This window comes from Leuciscus leuciscus (assembly GCF_965113295.1).
Source record: "Leuciscus leuciscus genome assembly, chromosome: 6".
In the NCBI taxonomy this organism is placed as follows: domain Eukaryota; kingdom Metazoa; phylum Chordata; class Actinopteri; order Cypriniformes; family Leuciscidae; genus Leuciscus; species Leuciscus leuciscus.
The window spans coordinates 33,645,257-33,664,447 of record NC_138730.1 but is presented as its reverse complement, the minus strand read 5'-3'; the positions used below and the strand labels follow the sequence as shown (position 1 = coordinate 33,664,447).

The window sequence follows — 19,191 nt, the reverse complement described above, 5'->3', positions numbered from 1 at the left end:
ATCGTAAATTAAAAAAATTAAAAATAAAAATTCATTACTTTAAATAAAATAGCCTAAACGTTAACTAAAATATAAAAAACTAACTGAAATAAATAAACACTATATACTAGACATTAAAAAACAAATTTAAAAAATTTAATTAAAAACACAACAAAATGACTAAATCTTAAAACAAATTTAATCAAATAAAAACTAATTCAAAATATGAATAAAAATTATAATGGAATTACAGTTATACTAAAATAACATTGGTGTGAACTGTGAAGAAAAGGAGGAGTGCTGCTGGATGTGTGAACACAAACCCCGCCGTCTTGTTCCCGTCATGCCTCGAGTGAAGCAACGCTGAAGTGTGCGTGCGCGCGCGAGTGTGTGTTTGAGGACACAACCATCGTCCCTGTATATGTGCACTGCACTTGTTGTTACCGGTGTGGTGGATGCCTAAGAAAAGAAACTGTGTCGAAAAAAGAAGATAAGATAGGAAAGAAAAGAAACTGTCCCGGAAAAGGTGGATAGGATATTATGTGATGTTTCTTTAAAAATGGTGAGTAGAAACTTTTGTAGCTAAAGTTTGCGCGAGCCTCTTTGTGTTTAAAGTTTGTCATCGAGGCCTCGTGTTATTTAATTGGCGTTGTGGTTTATATATGACAGAACATGTATTCTCATTTCTAAATCATCTTTTTGACTTTGTTTAGAGATATACGACGTCTTTTAAAGGCTACTTTTAGAGTTTTTCGTGGCCTATCATTCATTTATCTTTGCGGCTGTTCTTGAGAGGAGTGTGGCGTATACCAGTAGCAGGACAAGTTTCGCCGTGATTTCACTTTAGGATTAATAATGGTGTCTCCTGAAATAACCACCATATGTGTTATTTTTTTATTTTTTTTATTTTTATTTTTTGCAGAGCATGGCATGTTTATTGTTGCGAATAGATGTGGTCAATGAAACCATGTCATGTTTTCTGATCTGTTGATTGCTTTGTTTACACTTGTCCTCTGGTCTGATGATGAGTCATGAAGGATGGGTTATCTGTTCGATCATTGCATTCCTCGAAATCTGTTTCTTGATTAATGCCTCATTCCCTCATGAGACTGGTTTCACCAGTGTCAGATCTGTCGAAAAGCTGAGTGAGGTTGGTTTGTGGTCCTGGGAATTTGTGTTTGTTAGATAATCAGACTTTTCCTCCCCTGTGTTCTAGATACTTTTACTTAATCCAGCAGTGACTTTTCAAACCTCATACTGGTATCTGTTCAATCAGTCACTAGTCCTTATTCTTTTGTAATACTGCCTGGGTTGTGACGCTTAACTATTATTGCAACATCAACAAATAGCAAATTTATGCTATTTTTTTCTATGGGAATTTGTGGTTCAGATGTCAACTATTCGTTTCCGACTAATATGTTTTCCATTTGTTCATGGTACCAATTTGAATTACTCGGTTAAGTACTTTAGCTACTTGTAACTATTCAACTTGTTACTAGTATCTATTTTGTTTTTCCTGGTAGTAAACATTTAGACACTGGTATTTCTTTATAAACACGTGTGTGTTCCAGTTGTTTGTAGTAATGTTTAAACTTTTTTTCTTATAGGGACATTTTAATTTAACTATAAAGTCAGCATTGATATACCGTCGATATACTAATACAGTTTTTATTAAGTTGTGTTGGTTATTTTAGTGCATAAAGTTAATCTAAATGAAAAGATGAACTAAAGGAGAAATATTGCCTTTGCAACTAGTTTTTTAAAATATTTTAAGTAACAGATGTTTTTTTTAATGGTATTAGTTAACTATAATAACCCTGACTAGTCATTAAAATGACAAAGTAAAAAAAAAAAAAAAAAGTGAAACTAGTGTCTCATAAATAAGAAATAATATCTAATAAATCACCAAGGCAAGGAATTGTAGAAGAAAGAAGTACTAGTGTTGAACAAGAGCTTGTGTCTGAATTAATACGACCCATAACTCGTACTGGTATCTAACTGATAATTAAAATGAATAAATAAGAAATGAAGTACTAGTAACATATAAATAGATACTATTTACAACTTAGTATGTTACAGCTTAATAAACCTATAGCTTTCAATATAATATGTTAACATGAAACTGCTACTCGGTCAGTCTGTCCCTTTACTCTGATCAAGAGCCCAACAAATTCAACTGAGACCAACTAGAATCTCAAAAAAGCTTGTCTTGGACTAGCAGTAAAGGTCAGCATCTTTTAAGGTTATGTGTACTCTGTAGCTTATCTGTTTGTGTGTGTGAAACAGAGAGACTTTCTGTATTTTATCTGGCCTGTTGATGTGTGAGAGGGGGAGGTTGGCTTCATGGTCATCGGCAGTTTGCAAGCCAGGCATTTTTCACACAGTAACAGAACTAGTAAATCAGTTACAGCATGTGTAAACAAGAAATTCTCGCATTTTGCAGCTGCTGAATCCATTATCACACCACGAAAACTAGAGCGAACCAGTTAATATTAATGTGACCAATGCTGTCACATTTAGTTCAAAACGGCGGTTTTTAGTTTATAAGATAGCCTAAACAATGGCTATGGTGGAGGTGTCAAATTTCGTGTGTCTTATACTAAATGTAAAGGAAGGGAGTGTGTTTGTTGTTTCTACTCTCTGCTGCGGAGTGGAGCAGCCTGCTTTTCTTGTTTGACCGATAAGCATAAACCTTAGCCTCATTTCACGTGGCTATATTCATGAATCATCTCCATCCAGCGGCAGCCTGCAGCAGAAGTTATCATTCAGCTAGAATAGTACAGTAATGAAACCACCTGCATTACATAACTGCTGAGGGCAGGTCTGAGTATTATTTTAGTGCGACTCGGCTCATGCAATGATCCTTCTTGGTCCCCCAGCAATTTGACGTGCAAAGTCAGTTCCTTTAACCGCCATTCATCAAGGTGCAGCTGAATTTGAGTATGAAATGTGCATCCTAGTCAGTATCCTTCTCCTCATAATGAAGCACTAGTCATGTGTTTATGAGCAGGTTTGCTCTTCTCGTTTGCCTGTCTTTTATTTAGCCTTCATGCACTTTACACATGCTAGTCTTTATGAATGAATGTACTGTTTGGATAGCAGCACACACATTGTTCGAGTGCTATTAAGCATTGTTAGTGTGCTAACAAGGTGTATCATGCCTTGAGGATGAAGCTGTTTGCCATTGTAACAGCTGAGTGCTGTACAACTGTTGCCATATCAAATTCATAAGTTGAACAAGGTGATTATTTTTTATATTAAGACAGTTTCTCCCATCACAACTTAATATGACAGCAATAACATTATAAGGTAGTTCACATAAAATTGCAACACAAAAGAAGATATTGAAGAATGTCTTTTTGTATTTTTTTCATACAGTGAGATTCAGTGGAGGCCAGTGTAGTTTTAGATCTTGATCTGCTTGTTCTACATAAGGAAATCATATATATATATATATATATTAGTCTTGTGTCTTTTCTGTTTTTGCTTGGCTATTTTCAGAATTAAGCCTTTGAACAGTTGACATGCCATCACACACTGTCATCCAATACTTCATCTAAAACTATTTTAAGCAGCATTTTTCTAATTATTATTAATTAACTTGCCATTTTTATGACCTTTTATAATAATTAACAAAATACATGGAATTTTTGTACATTTGAAAAGTCACATACCTCACTTTAGGACTAATTCTGAGGTGGACTGCAAAAATGCTTAAAGGTGATTAAAATGGTGAAAACCCAGTGACCCGACAAAGCATCTTTAATAGGCAGTGTTTGCCTTTTTATATAGATCTGTAAATCTTAACCTAAAACTAGATGTTGTAAAACAAAATCTAATTGCCGTCTGAAAGTTTGGGGTCAGTAAGGCTTCAGTTCAGACTGCAGGTATAAATGTGGCCCAAATCCAGCGTGAACGGCATAAACCACATGGAATCTGATCTTTTCAATTCAGATTTGAGCCACTTCCATATGTGGTCCTTAATCCGATACAGGTCAGATGTTTTGCAATGCGACCTCAGTCTGAACAGGCATTACGTAATTCATGCGACTTTCACGTCACGAGTCTAGAGCAACATTCATCTCAATTCTGCACTCATGGGTGTCACTTCAAAGATAATACATACCTGAAGTTATCAAGACCGTTGCGAAAGGTATTCAGTGGAAGGACAGTGATGTGTCAGAACTTATCAATGACAGCTCTATACAAGCAAAACATGAGGTCTTGTATCATAAATGTTTAAAATGTCTTTTTTCTCATCTTTGTTTTCTTTATATTGCCTGTGCATAAATTCACAGTCTTCCCCAGGAGATTACACTAATGAATAACTGCGTAGTCACTTACTTTAATGTTCTCCTTGATTACTTCCGTATGACAGTGTGCAGCGTGACGTCTTTTTATCGTTCTTTTTTCCGTATGCGGGTCAGTTCAGGACCATAATCTGTTCACACTGCAGTCTGATATTGGCCACATTTTTTTACTGTTTTTTTTAAAGGAGTGTATTACGCTCTTGGTGTTTTCAGCATCTGCCATCTCACATGAGGACACTCCACATAAACTTAATCTTCAGAGCTGCTTCCAGAGTTCACCTCACAAACATTTCACCATTGCACCATACTTCTAAAAATAACAATATTACAAATAATAATAATACTGTTCATTCGTTGCTAATGTATTAACTAATGTTAACTTATTGTAAAGTGTTAGCAAATTAAAACTTTAAAATGTAACCAAAAACAATTTGATCATTATCATCATAAATAAATAATAGATACAACATTTGATTTGAATAATCTAGCAATAAATGTTTAAATTAACATTAACTAAGACTGATAAATACTTTTGAAGTATTTCTCTAATGTTAACTAGTAAAAAAAAAAAAAAACAGAATCCAAATTAAAACAGACTCAGAATTTATGAAAAAATTTAACATTTCACATAATTTATTATTGTTATTATTAAAATGTTAAATTAAGTTGTTACATTTTTATGAATTCAAATGATTAGACATCCCTTTTTATTAATATTTAATTAAACCATTAAAATGGAAAACACAGGGGAAAAGATAGGCTCTAGGAAACTGATATTTGTTTAGGATTCTTTGATGAATGGAAAGTTCAAAATAACAATTTATTTGAAATATAAATCTTTTGTTACATGATAAATATCTTCACTGTCACTTTTTACCAATTTTTATTGTCTTTGCATAATAAAAGTATTCATTTAATAATACTTTATTAAAAGTGATAATTTCTTTCAAAACACAAAATACTGACCCCAAACTTTTGAAAGAAAGTGTTTGATTAATTACATTATAAATTTGGCTGTTGGATCTGTGTAAAAAAAAAAAAAAAAACTTTCTTTTTTTGTGCTTCAAAGCCTTACATACTGGAAACTGGAAGAAACATTTCATCTCTTTTGGATAAGGCAAATTAAAATCTAAATTTTTATTCAAATTTTACTTTCCTCTGAATTTGTCCATACTTTGCTTTGCTCTAGTAAAAAACTACAGTCCAAAAATAAAGATCAATAAAAATAAAAAAAGCAAGCCTGTTTACTGTAGTCATGTCTTCTGCTCTTTAACCTTGTCTGACAAGAGCTTAGGTATGTGACAAACTAAAACCAGTTTGCTGTTTCAGAGAAGAAACAGATTTGTTTCATTATCCTCTTTTCCCAGGAGTGAACTGGAGCCTTACATTAGCTCGCCCCTTCTCTTGCCTGTGTCTAGTATAGCCTCTGTGTTGATGCTTTTCATTTAGCAAGACATTTATATCCAAAGCGACTTACATTGGATTCAATATATAGATTTGATTACATTATATCAGTTTATCATTTATCATCTTATACGTTTTTGCATTCCCTTGATCAGTCCTCCACTTCAGCATGTACGTGTGCAGGAGTCAAACCAAAACAGATCATACCTGTATGTTCACCAGAAGTGTAACCAGAGTGAATCATGTCAGATACACCTTTGTAACCTTTACCTGCACCGCGATAGTCACGCAAAGACCATTAAGGGTTTTTACATTTATTTATTTTTTACCATAAATAGATTTAAAAGCAAAATGTGTGGAACAGGGATATTCATTCATTTGATCTTACTCAGTTCTTATGTTGTGTAGCCTATATTGGATCCATTTAAATGATTTTTTGCACAAATGTCTTGTATAATGAATAATGGTCTCAAATTATTTTTTTATCAGTTTTAATGACATGACAAATTAGTGCCCTACTCGATGCCACTTAAACGAACATTTAAGGTTAATTGCAGTTTATAAAAACTGACAAATGCTGCCAATTGCCACAGAAAATAGTTTCCTTTTGTCCCTTAGTTTGGGAAAAAATGCCAATGCATTGATTTACATCTTTTCAGCTAAATGTAGGCTACACATGTAAATCCTGGAAACCCAGTAACTTCTACATTGTATCTGTGTAAGGATACCAGGAAGAAACTATGTTGTTGATGCATCTACATTTGTATTTTATCCAGAATGTTCCTTTAAATTACAGATCCCAAGCTAACTTTCTGCTTCTATGCTCAGGTCTGATAGAGACTATTCATCCTGCATTTGGCTGTATCTGCTCCATGACTTACCTGGCAGGCATGACCCTCTCACAGCAAAGATAAACCTTCATCCTCCAGCCTTTAACCTCCTCACTACGGCCACAGGTCAGTGCTCTGGCATCCTGGACAGGAACTGTAGTATATACAGCAGCAGCTTTTATTCAGCAAGGACACATTAAATTGATCAAAAGTGACTGATAAGACATTAATCCAGAATCCCAAATATCACAGTTTCCACAAAAATATTAAGCAGCATAATAAGAAATGTTTTTGAGCTCCAAATCATCATATTAGAATGATTTCTGAAGGATCTTGTGACACTGAAGACTGAAAATTCAGCTTTGCCATCAAAGTTGCTACAAAATTGTCACTGTTGATACCAATAGCGGATTATTAAGACTGATATCTGCCGATAACGATAGCTTGATTTTAAGGAAAAGAAATCTCAGCCAAATAATGCTGTAAACTATACAGGGAACCCTCTCATTTGCTACATTGTTATAATATTAGAGGTTAAAATTAACAACAGAGCCCAACCTATTATATTCAACTGCTATTTATTTTCAGATATAATAATTAAACTCAAATAAAAATGTAAATGTTTGTATACAACTCAAAAGCACATAAAGTTGCTTTCATAAACGCTTGTCTTCATGACAAATTTCTTCAAGCACACATATGTAATAAACAGTAAACTCCTCTCTAGTGTTTTTTATTTATAGCTAACTAACAAACTGAACATTGGATAACTTTCCTCAGGTAAATGCAACATTAAGTGACATATTGTTCACAAGCTTTTTTATTAACATCTTTCCGTCATTGAAACATGGATTGAGCGATTACATGAGACATGATACATTTCGGAAAGTTGTACTGTATCTTGCAATATACCTGTTCATGCATCTATATCATGTTTCATGCTATAACCTGTATTAAAGGGGAAGAAAAGACTCGCTGGCTGTAACAGTGATCGGTCACGTCACATTTAAAACAGTCAAAACCCCATTTATTGTTAGAATTTTATGATAAAATGTACAGAATTTGAAAGCTGAGACAGCGCGGCACTCTTTACAATTATTGGATGTCTATTGGATGTCTACAAATTAAGTTTGGTGTAAAGAAAAACTGCGGATCTGGCAACCCTGGCTTGAACTACGAGTCAAATAGAGCCTGCTTTAAACGTTGCTATTTTTTAACTGTTTATTGTTGCGTTAACTTAGACAGCCTTAAATTCAATACAAGACACTTTCTTTTCACACACACAGTATGAGTTGCTGTCTGACACGTTTTTCAGCCCCCTTTTGATGGACGGTATAATTGGCCTTGATCATCGGCTGTTTTTAAACAATACAGATTATTGGCTGATATTGTCGTTTAGCCCTAATATTACTGTTTTTATACTGTATTTTTGAACAAATAAATGTAGCCATGGTGAAAATAAGAGACTCTTTAAAAAAAAAAAAAATCTTGAACTGCTCTAAACTTTTGAACAGCAGCATAGTGCTGATCAACCTGGTCAGTGGCATGTTTATGAAACCTGTTTATTTTTATGATTCCATTTAGTGGCACAAAAATGACATGCTTCACCCTCCAAAACTGAGTGTCTAACAGTGTTTCTTGACTGTTTTAATTGTCTTCTGGCTCTCTTTTAGTTTTTCAGAACATAAGATGGAAGACATCGATTTTGTGAGAGTCAAGCCCTTGCCAGAAGATTCAAATGTCCTGCTGACATATTCCGCTGACTCCATCAATATTGACGGTTGGCTATTTAACCCGTTTACTGTAGCCATTAAACTTGTTGTCATCATAGGTCTTGTTTGTTGATGTCATTGGGAAGTGTATATTTACTCCTCTTCTACACAGATGGTCGTTATAATGCGCTGCGTGAAGAACTAGAAGCAGAAGCTCGGGATTTTGAAGCTCCCACCTGGAGTTTAGCTGTTGACCAGCATTATTTAAAGAACTATTCCAAAGATGCCATTAAAAGACAGGACGTAATACATGGTAAAGGGTGTGATAACTTGTTTTGTTACTTTTTTTTTGTCTCGTAGAAATTTTATTTGAGCTATACAAAAAAAGTCTGTTATTGTTTTTATGACAGAGCTGATTCAGACTGAAATAAACCATGTGCGGACGCTAAAGCTGGTTTTGGGCGTGTACGTGCGAGAACTGCGTGAGACCCTGCAAATGGATGAGACACGATTGGAAAGGCTCTTTCCACAGGTGGAAAACCTGCTGCTGGTGCACCAGATTTTCCTCAACCGCCTCAAACAGCGAAGAATCGATTCCATGGAGGAAGGCAGTACCCAGAATTACTGCATGCACAATATTGGAGACATCCTCATCGCACAGGTATCTTTATCATATATCTGCTGTAGGATGTGCATAGATATGTTAGATGCCCTGACAGGCAAGTTCATACTTGAGGCTTAATAGCTATAGTTATACGACAAAGACCCATTTCTCTAGCTGCATGCTTTGGATCACCAAACTGTCAGTTATATCCAGTGTCCTTAATAGGATCCTTGAATCCACATTCCCCAGAGCTGAGCTAAGCAGCAGGTGCTTCCTGAAATGAATGGAATTATTGTTTTAACATTAAATTAGGATGCCATAAAGTGGCATTTTTTTTAAATATAGGCCATGCACATTTCTCAATTAATTTCTCAATCACATTTCTATAATTAATGTGAACAATTAATGTGAACTACATTTCTAGCACACTTCATACATCCACTAAAATCATCTTGACATGAGTTAAGTCCTTTTATAGCAAGTGGCCAAGAAAAATGAATTAAGTTCTGAGAAAATGTTTCATATCATTTATTGTGATATGAACAGTTATTGTAAATTGTAATATTTCACAATATTAGTATTTGTATTGTACTTTTGATCAAATAAATGCAATATATAGTGAGCATAAGAGACTTCTTTTAAAAACATTAAACAATTATACATTTTGAATGGTAGTGTGTATGATTAAATGAAGCAGTGTTCATATTTTGTCATCTTAACAGTGCTTAAACATTTAGGAGTGTAAATATCCTGAATATTTCTTTATTAACTTCTGGTATTGTTATGAAAATCTTTTGCATTTATCTTTGGTGCTCTCTGATCTGCCTGTTTGTTTGTGTGTGTAGTTCTCAGGTGAAATAAGAGACAGACTGCAATACAGCTATGGAGTGTTCTGCAGTCACCACACCGATGCAGTCAACTTCTCTAAAGACTTAATGCAAAACAAGAAGTTTCTGGCTTTAATAAGAGTAAGACCTGACCTTTTGTTCTCAAGTAAAAAAAATAAATAATATATATATATATATATATATGTGTTTTATATAATATTCTTTTAAGAAATGTTATATTTAGTGAATCATTTCACTTTCTGATCATAATTTACTTTTCTGTCCTCAGAAAATATGTCAGTTGTCCATTATGCGAAGATTAGGAATACCAGAGATTATTCTCCTTATAACGCAGCGCATCACAAAGTATCCAGTTCTGTTTGAACGTGTCATTAAATACACTGAAGGTACGTTTACTTTGCTTTCAAGAAAAAAGTATCTGTTCTGTTTTGAGTTTGTATTGGTTTTTGTTTTTTTTGTTTTTAATGTAACTCAAAAAAGTAGGACATTAAAATGTTAACATACACTTCTGTTCAAAAGTTTGGGGTCGGTAAGATTATTTTTATTGTTCTTTACAGAAGTTCCTTATGCTAACCAATGCTGCATTTACTTGATCCAAAATACAGTAAAAACTGTTCTATTGTGAAATGTTATTGGAATTTAAAATAAGTTTTCTATTTTAATATATTTTAAAATGGAATTTATTCCTGTGATGGCAAAGCTGAATTTTCAGGATCATTCAGTCTTCAGTGTCACATGATCCTTCAGAAATCATTGTAATATGCTGATATGCTGCTCAAGAAACAATTATTATGTTTAAAACGTTTTTTTGAATAGAAAGTTAAAAAACAATCTTTTTTTTACTGATTTCAAACTTTTACGGAAAAGTATATATGAATGCTGAAATAATTGTCAATGAAATATAGCTGAAACAAGTACTTAATTGGCAGTACATCAGAGTTAATCTTTTAATCTCACTTTTGCATGGCAGATTAAACTGTTTGCAGAAATACAGTTTTCATTTAACATATTAATAATGGATATTGTGTCTGAATAGACACAACATATATACAAGCATGTCCATAAGTCACCTTCATTGAGGTTGTATGAGTTTTCATCCTTTTGACAGTTGGCTCAGAGGAACACACAGACTTGATACGAGGTCTAGACTTGCTGAAAGAGACCTTATCACAAGTGAATACTCATGTGGACGACTTTGAGAAGGCGACAAGGCTAAGGGACTTGAGCAGTAAGCTGGAGCCCAAGTCCCAGGTTAAGATGACCCACGGGCGAGTGTTCCGCAGAGAGGACATGGTACAGGGCGATAGGAGGCTGCTTCACGAGGGCATGCTCAACTGGAGGTTAACTTCTAACAAAAGCAAAGGTGATCATTGTATCATTTACATATCTATAAAATCATGCCTGGACTTAAACTAAAACAGTATGGTTCTGATGCAATAAGCCATTATATTTATATTATTATATGTCATTTTGCTTCACTTTGATCATTTGATAGGTGACAGACATTTCAGTATTTTCTCTCTTATTCCTTTAGATGTCCTTGTCTTGCTGTTGTCAGATGTTTTGCTGCTGTTATTGGAGAAAGATCAGAGACTTACCTTTGCCTCTCTGGTGAGCAGAATGTAATCATTTGCATTTTGTTTATGTATAGCGTACAGTAGGCTTGCTGCGATAGTCTGTGTTACTGGTGTTACACGGTGTTCAGCCGTACACGATCACATTACTTGCCCACCGTGGCACCGGTGATTATTATAGAAATAAAAACCATTTAGTTAATTTAGACAACGGACGCTACAATTATAAACTGAAGGTGTCTTCTCTGCTCCATACAGCACAAACTGCAGAGTCGCAGTGCAGCTGAAGTCAGATTTCACTTATTACGTGTTGAGACTAGAGTGAGGTGAGATGACTGACAGGACAATGCAAGAGGATGTTGTGCGCCACAGATATAGAAAGTGGCTCTCTGATGTCTGTAAATTTTAGGCCTATAGTCGAGTACGCGTGATCGCGAATTCAAAATCGAAAGTGAAAAGTGAGCCCCCCCCCAGTGTTATCGGTAGTACCGGACATCCCTTGCATACCGTTATCATTAAATGTCAGCATGTTCTCTGCCCCTGTAGGATGGTAAGCCTGCAGTGATTTCACTGCTGAAGCTCATTGTGCGTGAAGTGGCTCATGACGAGAAGGCCATGTTTCTGATCTCCGCATCCTCGGACACTCCTGAGATGTATGAGTTTCACACCTCCTCCGGAGAGGAGCGCAACACCTGGCGAGACAAAATCTGGAAGGCCGTGGAATGGTATGTTTAAAAAATCTTTTTTTTTAAATACACTACCATTCAAAAGTTTGTTGGTAATTTTTTTAAATGTTTTTAAAGAAGTCTCTTATTCTCACCAAAGCTGCATTTATTTGATCAAAAATACAGTAAAAATGGTAATACTGTGCAATTACAGTAACATTGTTACTATAATTGTCTTATTATTATCAATGATTAATTTTTGGGGGGAAACGGCGATACATTTTTTTCAGGATTCTTTGATGAATATATTAAGGTTTGTTAAAAAAAATCTGAATAGTGAAATCTAAGTAATATATACAATTTTGTCTGTTTTTTTTTTCTTCTTTTTTTTTCTAACATTATTATTCTGATTTATGTTTCAGCTGTCCAGAAGATGAAGAAGAGGAGCCAGAAGAACTGCCTGTGAGGATCCGGGACTTTCAAAGTAACATGCACATTTCTGTATCACAATCTATGATCAGTCTTCCTTCCTCTACTGTAAAATGGAATTGATGTCACATTTAACGTATTGGCTTTTCTTTTTCAATGCTGTTTTCTGAGTAGGGAAGCTTTCTATGCGGGATGCATTGATAGAGCAGAACCTTACAGAAAAGCTGAGGTTATTCACCGGCATTGCAGCCTATGTGACAGGTGTTACTGACATCTCACCAAGCGAGCGCCATCTGCTGCGTTGGAATGCAACAGACCCCCTGCAGGGGGAACAACTTCTCGCCAGAGCCCTAAAAGATGGTGAGACTTGCACTACACAGCCGAAAGGGGAATTCATGCTTGTATTCAGATTGACTTCTTACGGTATTTCTCAGGCAGAATAAAGTGTAAGCTTGGCTTTACCTTTTATTTACATTTCAAGTGATAAGCCTTCTTAGGTGCTGTTGTACTGTAGTTTTGAATGGTCACATTTTAAGAATTTTTTTAGGTTAATGTATGCTTAAGTTGAATACTAAAGCATGGTGGATTGTAATCTATGTTTATAATCTTTCTTCAGTGGAGATTTTACAAAACTTGCTGCTAACATGTGAGCAGGGCCAAACTCCTCCTCCTGGTGAGGGGATGGATCTGGTGCCACTACCCAAGAGACCTGATGCTTTCAGAGGCTTTGAGAGCGATACCTACATGCTACCTGGAAGTAAGAGAAACTTTCTTTGTTTCATGACATTAATGTAATGGTTACATATTCATTGCCATTGACCGATGGACTGGTTGTTTGTAGATGGTATTGCGAGTTTAGTGGAAAGATCGAGGGACAGAAGTCAGTGGTCCAACGCTCAGCTCAGAGAGCTTTATTCTAATGAGAACATGGAGCTGTCGGTGAGCTGACACTACAGTATCACGCTTGTGATTTTTTTTGGAGAAGTACTGATATAAACCAAAATGTATGTTCTTGCTTTTGACCCATTAGGCAGATGAGGAGATAACTCTAGAGAGCTGGAGTGCGTATCTGTCAGTCTTCTTCCCTAAAGCAGAGGTGAGATATAATATTCTTTGTGTGTTTGGAATAAAGAAGCCGCTTTTCCTCAACTTTGGATGATTGACAGTGTGATGATAACTGTAAAGCGGCCTATGTACTATCTCTGATAAACCACAGACTGAAAGTCATTCATTTACAAAGAGAGAATTCTGGGAGCAGCATGGAGTTCGGAAGATATGCGAATGCGGGATTTTCAGATCCGATTTGATTATCTTCGTTTAAGTTAAAATATTTGAACTTTTGTGGCTTGATTGTATGTGACTGCCCAACTGGATGTGATGTAATCAAATCTATGAGTGCAAAGTGAGAATTACCAATATTTTTTGTCCACTAAAACAATATTCTGTAACAGTATTTCTGTTAAATGGGCCGTTATGAATAACTTTGTCTGACATTATTTTATAACATTAAATAATTATTTACATTGATTAGCTCTAGAAAAACCTATTTTTAGTGTATTTTGTTCTGTGTGGACTCATCTATTGTCTCTTCATTCATTTTAGTGTGGTGAACAAGTGGATGGTGCTTTCAAAGCAATTTGAAAGTTCTTTGCGAAATGCAACAATCATATGCGAATGTCGGAGAAAGTTAAAAAGACAGTTTAAGGTTGAATGATGTTGTCACTCCCTAAAAACCTAAATCCAATCCTATTTATCCAAACCTGCCTCACTGTTAAAATTGTATATGAAATTTGACCAGGTCACATTTCATGTTTGTTTTTTCTTTTGTGTAGTCAACTTACTTTAAACACATGTTACTTTTATTGATGATTTTCTGTTTTTATCTCCACAGCTTTATGACATTGTAACTAAATTGTCTCAGAAACTTTACAGCCTTCAGGTAATCCAAACTCTAAATATGCATTTCATGTAGTGCTTCTCTCATAATTATCCAATGATTCATTACCTGTTGCCTATGATACTTTTAAATAGAAGATTCGTCTGTCTAGATCCAGATCAGCACAAATGAATCTTTGATTCCCTTATCCGTTCCCTTCCTTCCTCAGTCCATCGTCCAGCAGCAAGAGAGCCACATCGAGGTGCAACGTGCCACTATTGAGGAGCTGATGTCCAGACCCAGGGGCAACACACTCCTGGAGAAGGAAAAGCATCGGAACCTGGAAAAGCAGCGTGAGGAGCTGGTCAACTTCCAGCGGCTCCAGAATCAGCACCGACAGGAGCAGCTGCAGTGGGAGCAGGAAAGAGACCGGCAGCGGGAGCAGGCGGAGATCAGGGAGAAGGAGCTGAGGGAGAGAGAACTGGAATGCAGAAAACAAGAAGAAAAGCTGGTGGACGAAAACCAGGAACTGGCCAGGGCCAGAGCGCAATACCAGGAGGATCTGGAGCGGCTTCGAGACTCTACACGTAATGTGGAGAGGGAGAAAGAAAAGCTGGAGCAGTTGGAGAAGAAGTTTAAGAAGTATGAGAAGAATGAAAACATACCCAAAATTGCCATCTTTCCCCTGGAGAATGAACAGATACAGGTTTGGGCAATATTATATTATATCTGAGAAAAATGTACTGATCTTCTAATTTCATACTACACATTAGTGCACATGCATGAGTGCACATGTAAAATAAAACAATGTGTGCATTTCAGACTAAGCCGTTTTTCTGGCCAATACTGTTTTAGAAGTTTGTATATTGAATATATGTGCCATGCGAAAACGTGTACCGGTACATGCATAAAGTTTCCTTTCTCTCTCTAGTTATCTCCTCCACCCTACCCCATATTGAATGTGGTTCCTCCCAGCTTTGAAGAGAGGCCTCCCCTGGTACCACCACGCAGGGAGAGCATCACAGCCCCTCCTGTTAAAGCAGAAGTGCCCATCCACCTCATTAGTACCACCAACCAAACCCACAAAGCCGGCTCTGTCCAACAGAAGATCCCCACCAAGCTGGCCGCCCAACCTAAAAGCAAGGAGAAGCACAGCAAGCACAGGAACTCCCACCAGCGCACCAACAGCGCAGGTAAGAACTGCTTTATGACCTCCATCACATCAGAGTGTGAGCTGATGCCGTTCCTGGGCTGTGGTGTAGAGGTACCAGTATGTTTTAGGTCAGTGGTTCTCAAACTTTTTACACCAAGTACCACCGCAGAAAATATTTGGCTCTCTAAGTACCACCATAATGACCAATATGAAAATACAGTAGCGTAGTAGGCCTAACTATTCAGCTACAGTTATGCACAGCTCAAAAAATTTCTAATAAGAATATTTATTATTGTCAGCCACTTTAAACATTGTAAAAACACAGTTTGAACATTAACACTGCACTGTGCTGCTTACATACAGGTAAATAAAAAACTTAAATAATGATTCAATTCAAATGTATTGCACCTAAAAGTGAAATAAAAGCCTACTGTACTTAAAATTTTAATACAAAATAAAAAAACACAGGCTGTGTATTCATATTTAACCCTTTTAAACGTACATTTAAAATATTCTGGCTAACCCCTGTGAGTTTTTCAAGGCAATCATTATTTAGAACTGATCACTTTATTGTTTCCATGGTGACGCGTCATTGCTTGTCACGTGACACACCGCAGTTTTATTTCATTTTTTTATTAAAAATATTAAAAAAAATGTTAGCAATGGCATGACATATTTGATATTCCGATTGTCAAATAAATGCACGTGGAAGTGTTATGTTGTTTAAACACCTTTATAACGATCGCGTTAGTTAAGCTATATGCGCCGTCATGTTAGTTTGTGCCACATTCAGAGAATCGGATCTGTTGGATTTACAGCACGTGAATTCATCCACTTCTCCCGAAATACATGAAAGTAAGTGGCCGGTGAACTGGGAGAAGAATAGAGTTAACTTTAAAGTTACTTACACAATGTGTTTCTTACACAATCTGATATGAATAAAACGTGTCTTCTAATTATAATGGAAATTATTATTATTTCCCATTCCATATACATCAGTGTGTATTTTACAAATTCTAAATGTATTTTTTTTAGTACTTATGCGAATTTAAATGTCTGAAACCTAAAATAAACATTATGTGGTTAAAAACACTGAATAATTGTGATATTTGACAGCGCCTGTGGCGCGCGTCCGTCTCTGGCTCAGCGCCAGCCAACTGCAAATAAGCACATGAATTTAGCAGTTGATCACGTGATGCACTGACCGTTCTACTCACACCGGTGTAATCGTATCGTACGCTCCAGGGACCAGCCAAGACTGATCACACAATAGACAGTAAAAGATCACACGGGTTTGATCTTACGTGCGAAATTCAGTGATTCCCCTGCGTACCACTAGACGGAGCCTGCGTACCACACTTTGAGAACCACTGTTTTAGGTGATTGTGATTTTGAACATCTTCTCACACTTTTAGCTGGCATAGAGGTGTCTCAGTTACTTCCCATCAAAGTTACAGGAAAGGAAGGAGGCAGTTTAAGAGCCATGAGATCCAACAGTCCTCACCAACTCAGTCCAGGTGAAACTTCTTTATTCTGCCTCACCTCACGTACATTTTCTTTCTTTCTTAGGATTTGTCAGTGGTTAAAATGTTTACATTTGCTTTGTTTAATGGGATAATTTTACCCCAAACCTCTGTTTGTTTTTACCTCATATTCTAACACTTCTTTGTACTATGTGTATCTTCATATTGCTTACATGCAGCACTGTTTTAGTCATTTAAACCATTCGTAGTTGTGTTTCTGCATTAGTAAATCTATTTCTGTGGTGTTTCTGCAGATATGTTTATGCCAGCAGAGAAGTTATCTAGCTCTGTGCCCTCTCATTCAGGAAATACCATCAGGAGGCACAACACCACTCATAACACACACAGTCCCCAGCCAGGACAACGTAAACCCAAAGACAATGCAGTTCCAGAAGACATTTATTTCTTTTAATGTCCCTGTGTGATCTGTGGGACTACAACATGAATGCAGAGTTTTCTTTCCTCTCTAACATGACCTGCACTGACTCAAATGCATTTTTCAAAGAAATGAAACCATGCAGATTTTAGTCTTAATCATGATTTCTGTTTTTACTCTTATTTTTATCTTTAATTGGGGAAACAAATATTTGGGAGGAATCATTCCTGGCAGTACTTATGGCTCTTACATTAACCCTTTTTCCTTGCCTTGCCTTGCCTTGCCTTGCCTTGCCTGCCTTAACAATTTGTCATTCCTGTAAATAGCTGTTTTTAGTTATTTATTGTGATTTTATTTCAGGGATGTTTGGCCCCACAAGCATTACACTGCAAAAGTCTTAATGTTCTTTCTGGACTCTTTATAGGATTTCTGTAATCAAGATCTTCTGAGCTGTGACATTTAAAAAAAAAAGTAGACCTATTTAATGTGTGGAAGTTTTGATTTGAAATGTAATTTTCATTTTCATTTTCTGTCCATTTTCTGCACAGATCAAAGAATCTCTTACATTATTTTGCTTAACTGGAAAATAATGTTATATTTGAGCAAATATTTTGTAGTGTTTTAGAAAAAAACAGCCTTGTTTTTCTTTATGACGGGGGATATATGTTCTTAACTACTAAATGTCAGAGGTACCACCTCTTATTTCGGTTTAGTTTTGTCTCATTCATTTATACTGTACATAACTAGATCATGGCACAATTGTGTTTCTTTTATTTTGAGAAAATATAGACTTTCTTCATTAGAAACCATACATTTGTAAATGGTGCAGAGCAAATACAGCTTTTTTTGAGAAACTGTTGCACTTTTAAGTGCTAGTGATTTGCTCAGTGAAATGAACAAACATAAAACCTGTGTGCTCGGTTTAACGTCACATTGTTTGTTATTCAAAAGAAAAACTAGGGAACGTCAGCGACGCTAAATTCACTCACTTCATGTCCTATAAATTGATCACAAAAAAAAATCTGTTTGAATGAATTATTAAATAGTTGTGAAATGACTATACTCTCTGTATTTTTGCTCCGTGTACTGTATGAACTTTATCATTCTGACAAAACTTTATAAAGTTCACACACTACACGGTTGAGTACATAGTGCATAAATATATAGTGTATAGTGCAGATTTGAATGTTACGGTTTAGACAAAGCTGTGTTTAGTCGAATGAACATGTAAGGTTAGAAGTAATCTACCAGAGACAGCAGCACGGACTGATGGGATTCCTAGTGCTTGGGGAACAAATAAAAAATGATAAAACATATTTTATTTGTGATTGAAACCATGTCTCATCTTCAAAAATATATTGACTTTTGTCAATAAAACAGGGGCATAAGAACATCACGTGTTGTCATCTCTAATATGACATGGCTTAATTAAATGCAGCCCAAGCTAAAATAATTTATTATTCCACTATTGGTTTACAAAAAGCATTAGATCCCATATATGTACAAAAAGCATTAGATCCCATATATGTTCAAATAATAGCATTTCAGCAGAACATCCAATAACCACAATATTAGAGTATTATAGGCTATACATTGTATTGGGTTCATAGGCAAGGCAAGTTTATTTATATAGCACATTTCATACACAATGGCAATTCAAAGTGCTTTACATAGAAGAAATTAAAATAATAAAAAGAAATGAGAATAATTAAAACAGTTTAGAAAAATAAAATGAAATACAGTACAAACAGTCGGACGAACAGCGGCACAGTGCTCATTCAGTAAATGCATAGCTAAACAGAAGTGTTTTGAGTCTGGATTTGAATGTGACCACTGTAGGAGCACATCTGATCTCTTCTGGAAGCTGGTTCCAGCTGCGGCTGGCATAATAGCTAAAAGCGGACTCGC

The 19,191-nt window shown here is 35.9% G+C and overlaps 1 protein-coding gene across 3 annotated transcripts; it reads left to right on the top strand.

Moving 5' to 3' along the window:
• Positions 1-217: 217 nt before the first annotated feature.
• On the top strand, positions 218-18,599 carry arhgef18a (rho/rac guanine nucleotide exchange factor (GEF) 18a). Of its 3 annotated transcripts, none has more exons than XM_082173876.1 (20): positions 224-541; positions 6,522-6,649; positions 8,197-8,303; positions 8,408-8,548; positions 8,646-8,896; positions 9,685-9,807; positions 9,956-10,073; positions 10,796-11,050; positions 11,222-11,298; positions 11,808-11,986; positions 12,349-12,410; positions 12,530-12,715; positions 12,972-13,112; positions 13,197-13,294; positions 13,386-13,451; positions 14,247-14,294; positions 14,461-14,937; positions 15,163-15,424; positions 16,800-16,901; positions 17,213-18,599. In XM_082173876.1, the coding sequence occupies exons 3-20, from the start codon at positions 8,213-8,215 to the stop codon at positions 17,317-17,319; spliced, it is 2,784 nt and encodes a 927-aa protein (XP_082030002.1). In that variant the 5' UTR covers positions 224-541; positions 6,522-6,649; positions 8,197-8,212; the 3' UTR covers positions 17,320-18,599. The 3 variants fall into 3 exon arrangements, with proteins under 3 accessions (XP_082030003.1, XP_082030002.1, XP_082030001.1); XM_082173875.1 differs by having other exon boundaries at positions 230-541; positions 17,162-18,599; XM_082173877.1 differs by lacking the exons at positions 16,800-16,901; positions 17,213-18,599 and adding an exon at positions 16,764-16,782 and having other exon boundaries at positions 218-541; positions 15,163-15,512.
• The last annotated feature ends 592 nt before the right edge of the window (positions 18,600-19,191 follow it).

What these genes read in the sequence shown, in the direction of transcription:
- arhgef18a (XM_082173875.1), top strand. Translation starts at nt 8,213, where the DNA reads ATGGAAGACATCGATTTTGTGAGAGTCAAGCCCTTGCCAGAAGATTCA. An exon ending in TGACTCCATCAATATTGACG is followed by an intron (nt 8,304 to 8,407) that starts GTTGGCTATTTA and finishes TCTTCTACACAG; the next exon opens with ATGGTCGTTATAATGCGCTG. An exon ending in TACCTACATGCTACCTGGAA is followed by an intron (nt 13,113 to 13,196) that starts GTAAGAGAAACT and finishes GGTTGTTTGTAG; the next exon opens with ATGGTATTGCGAGTTTAGTG.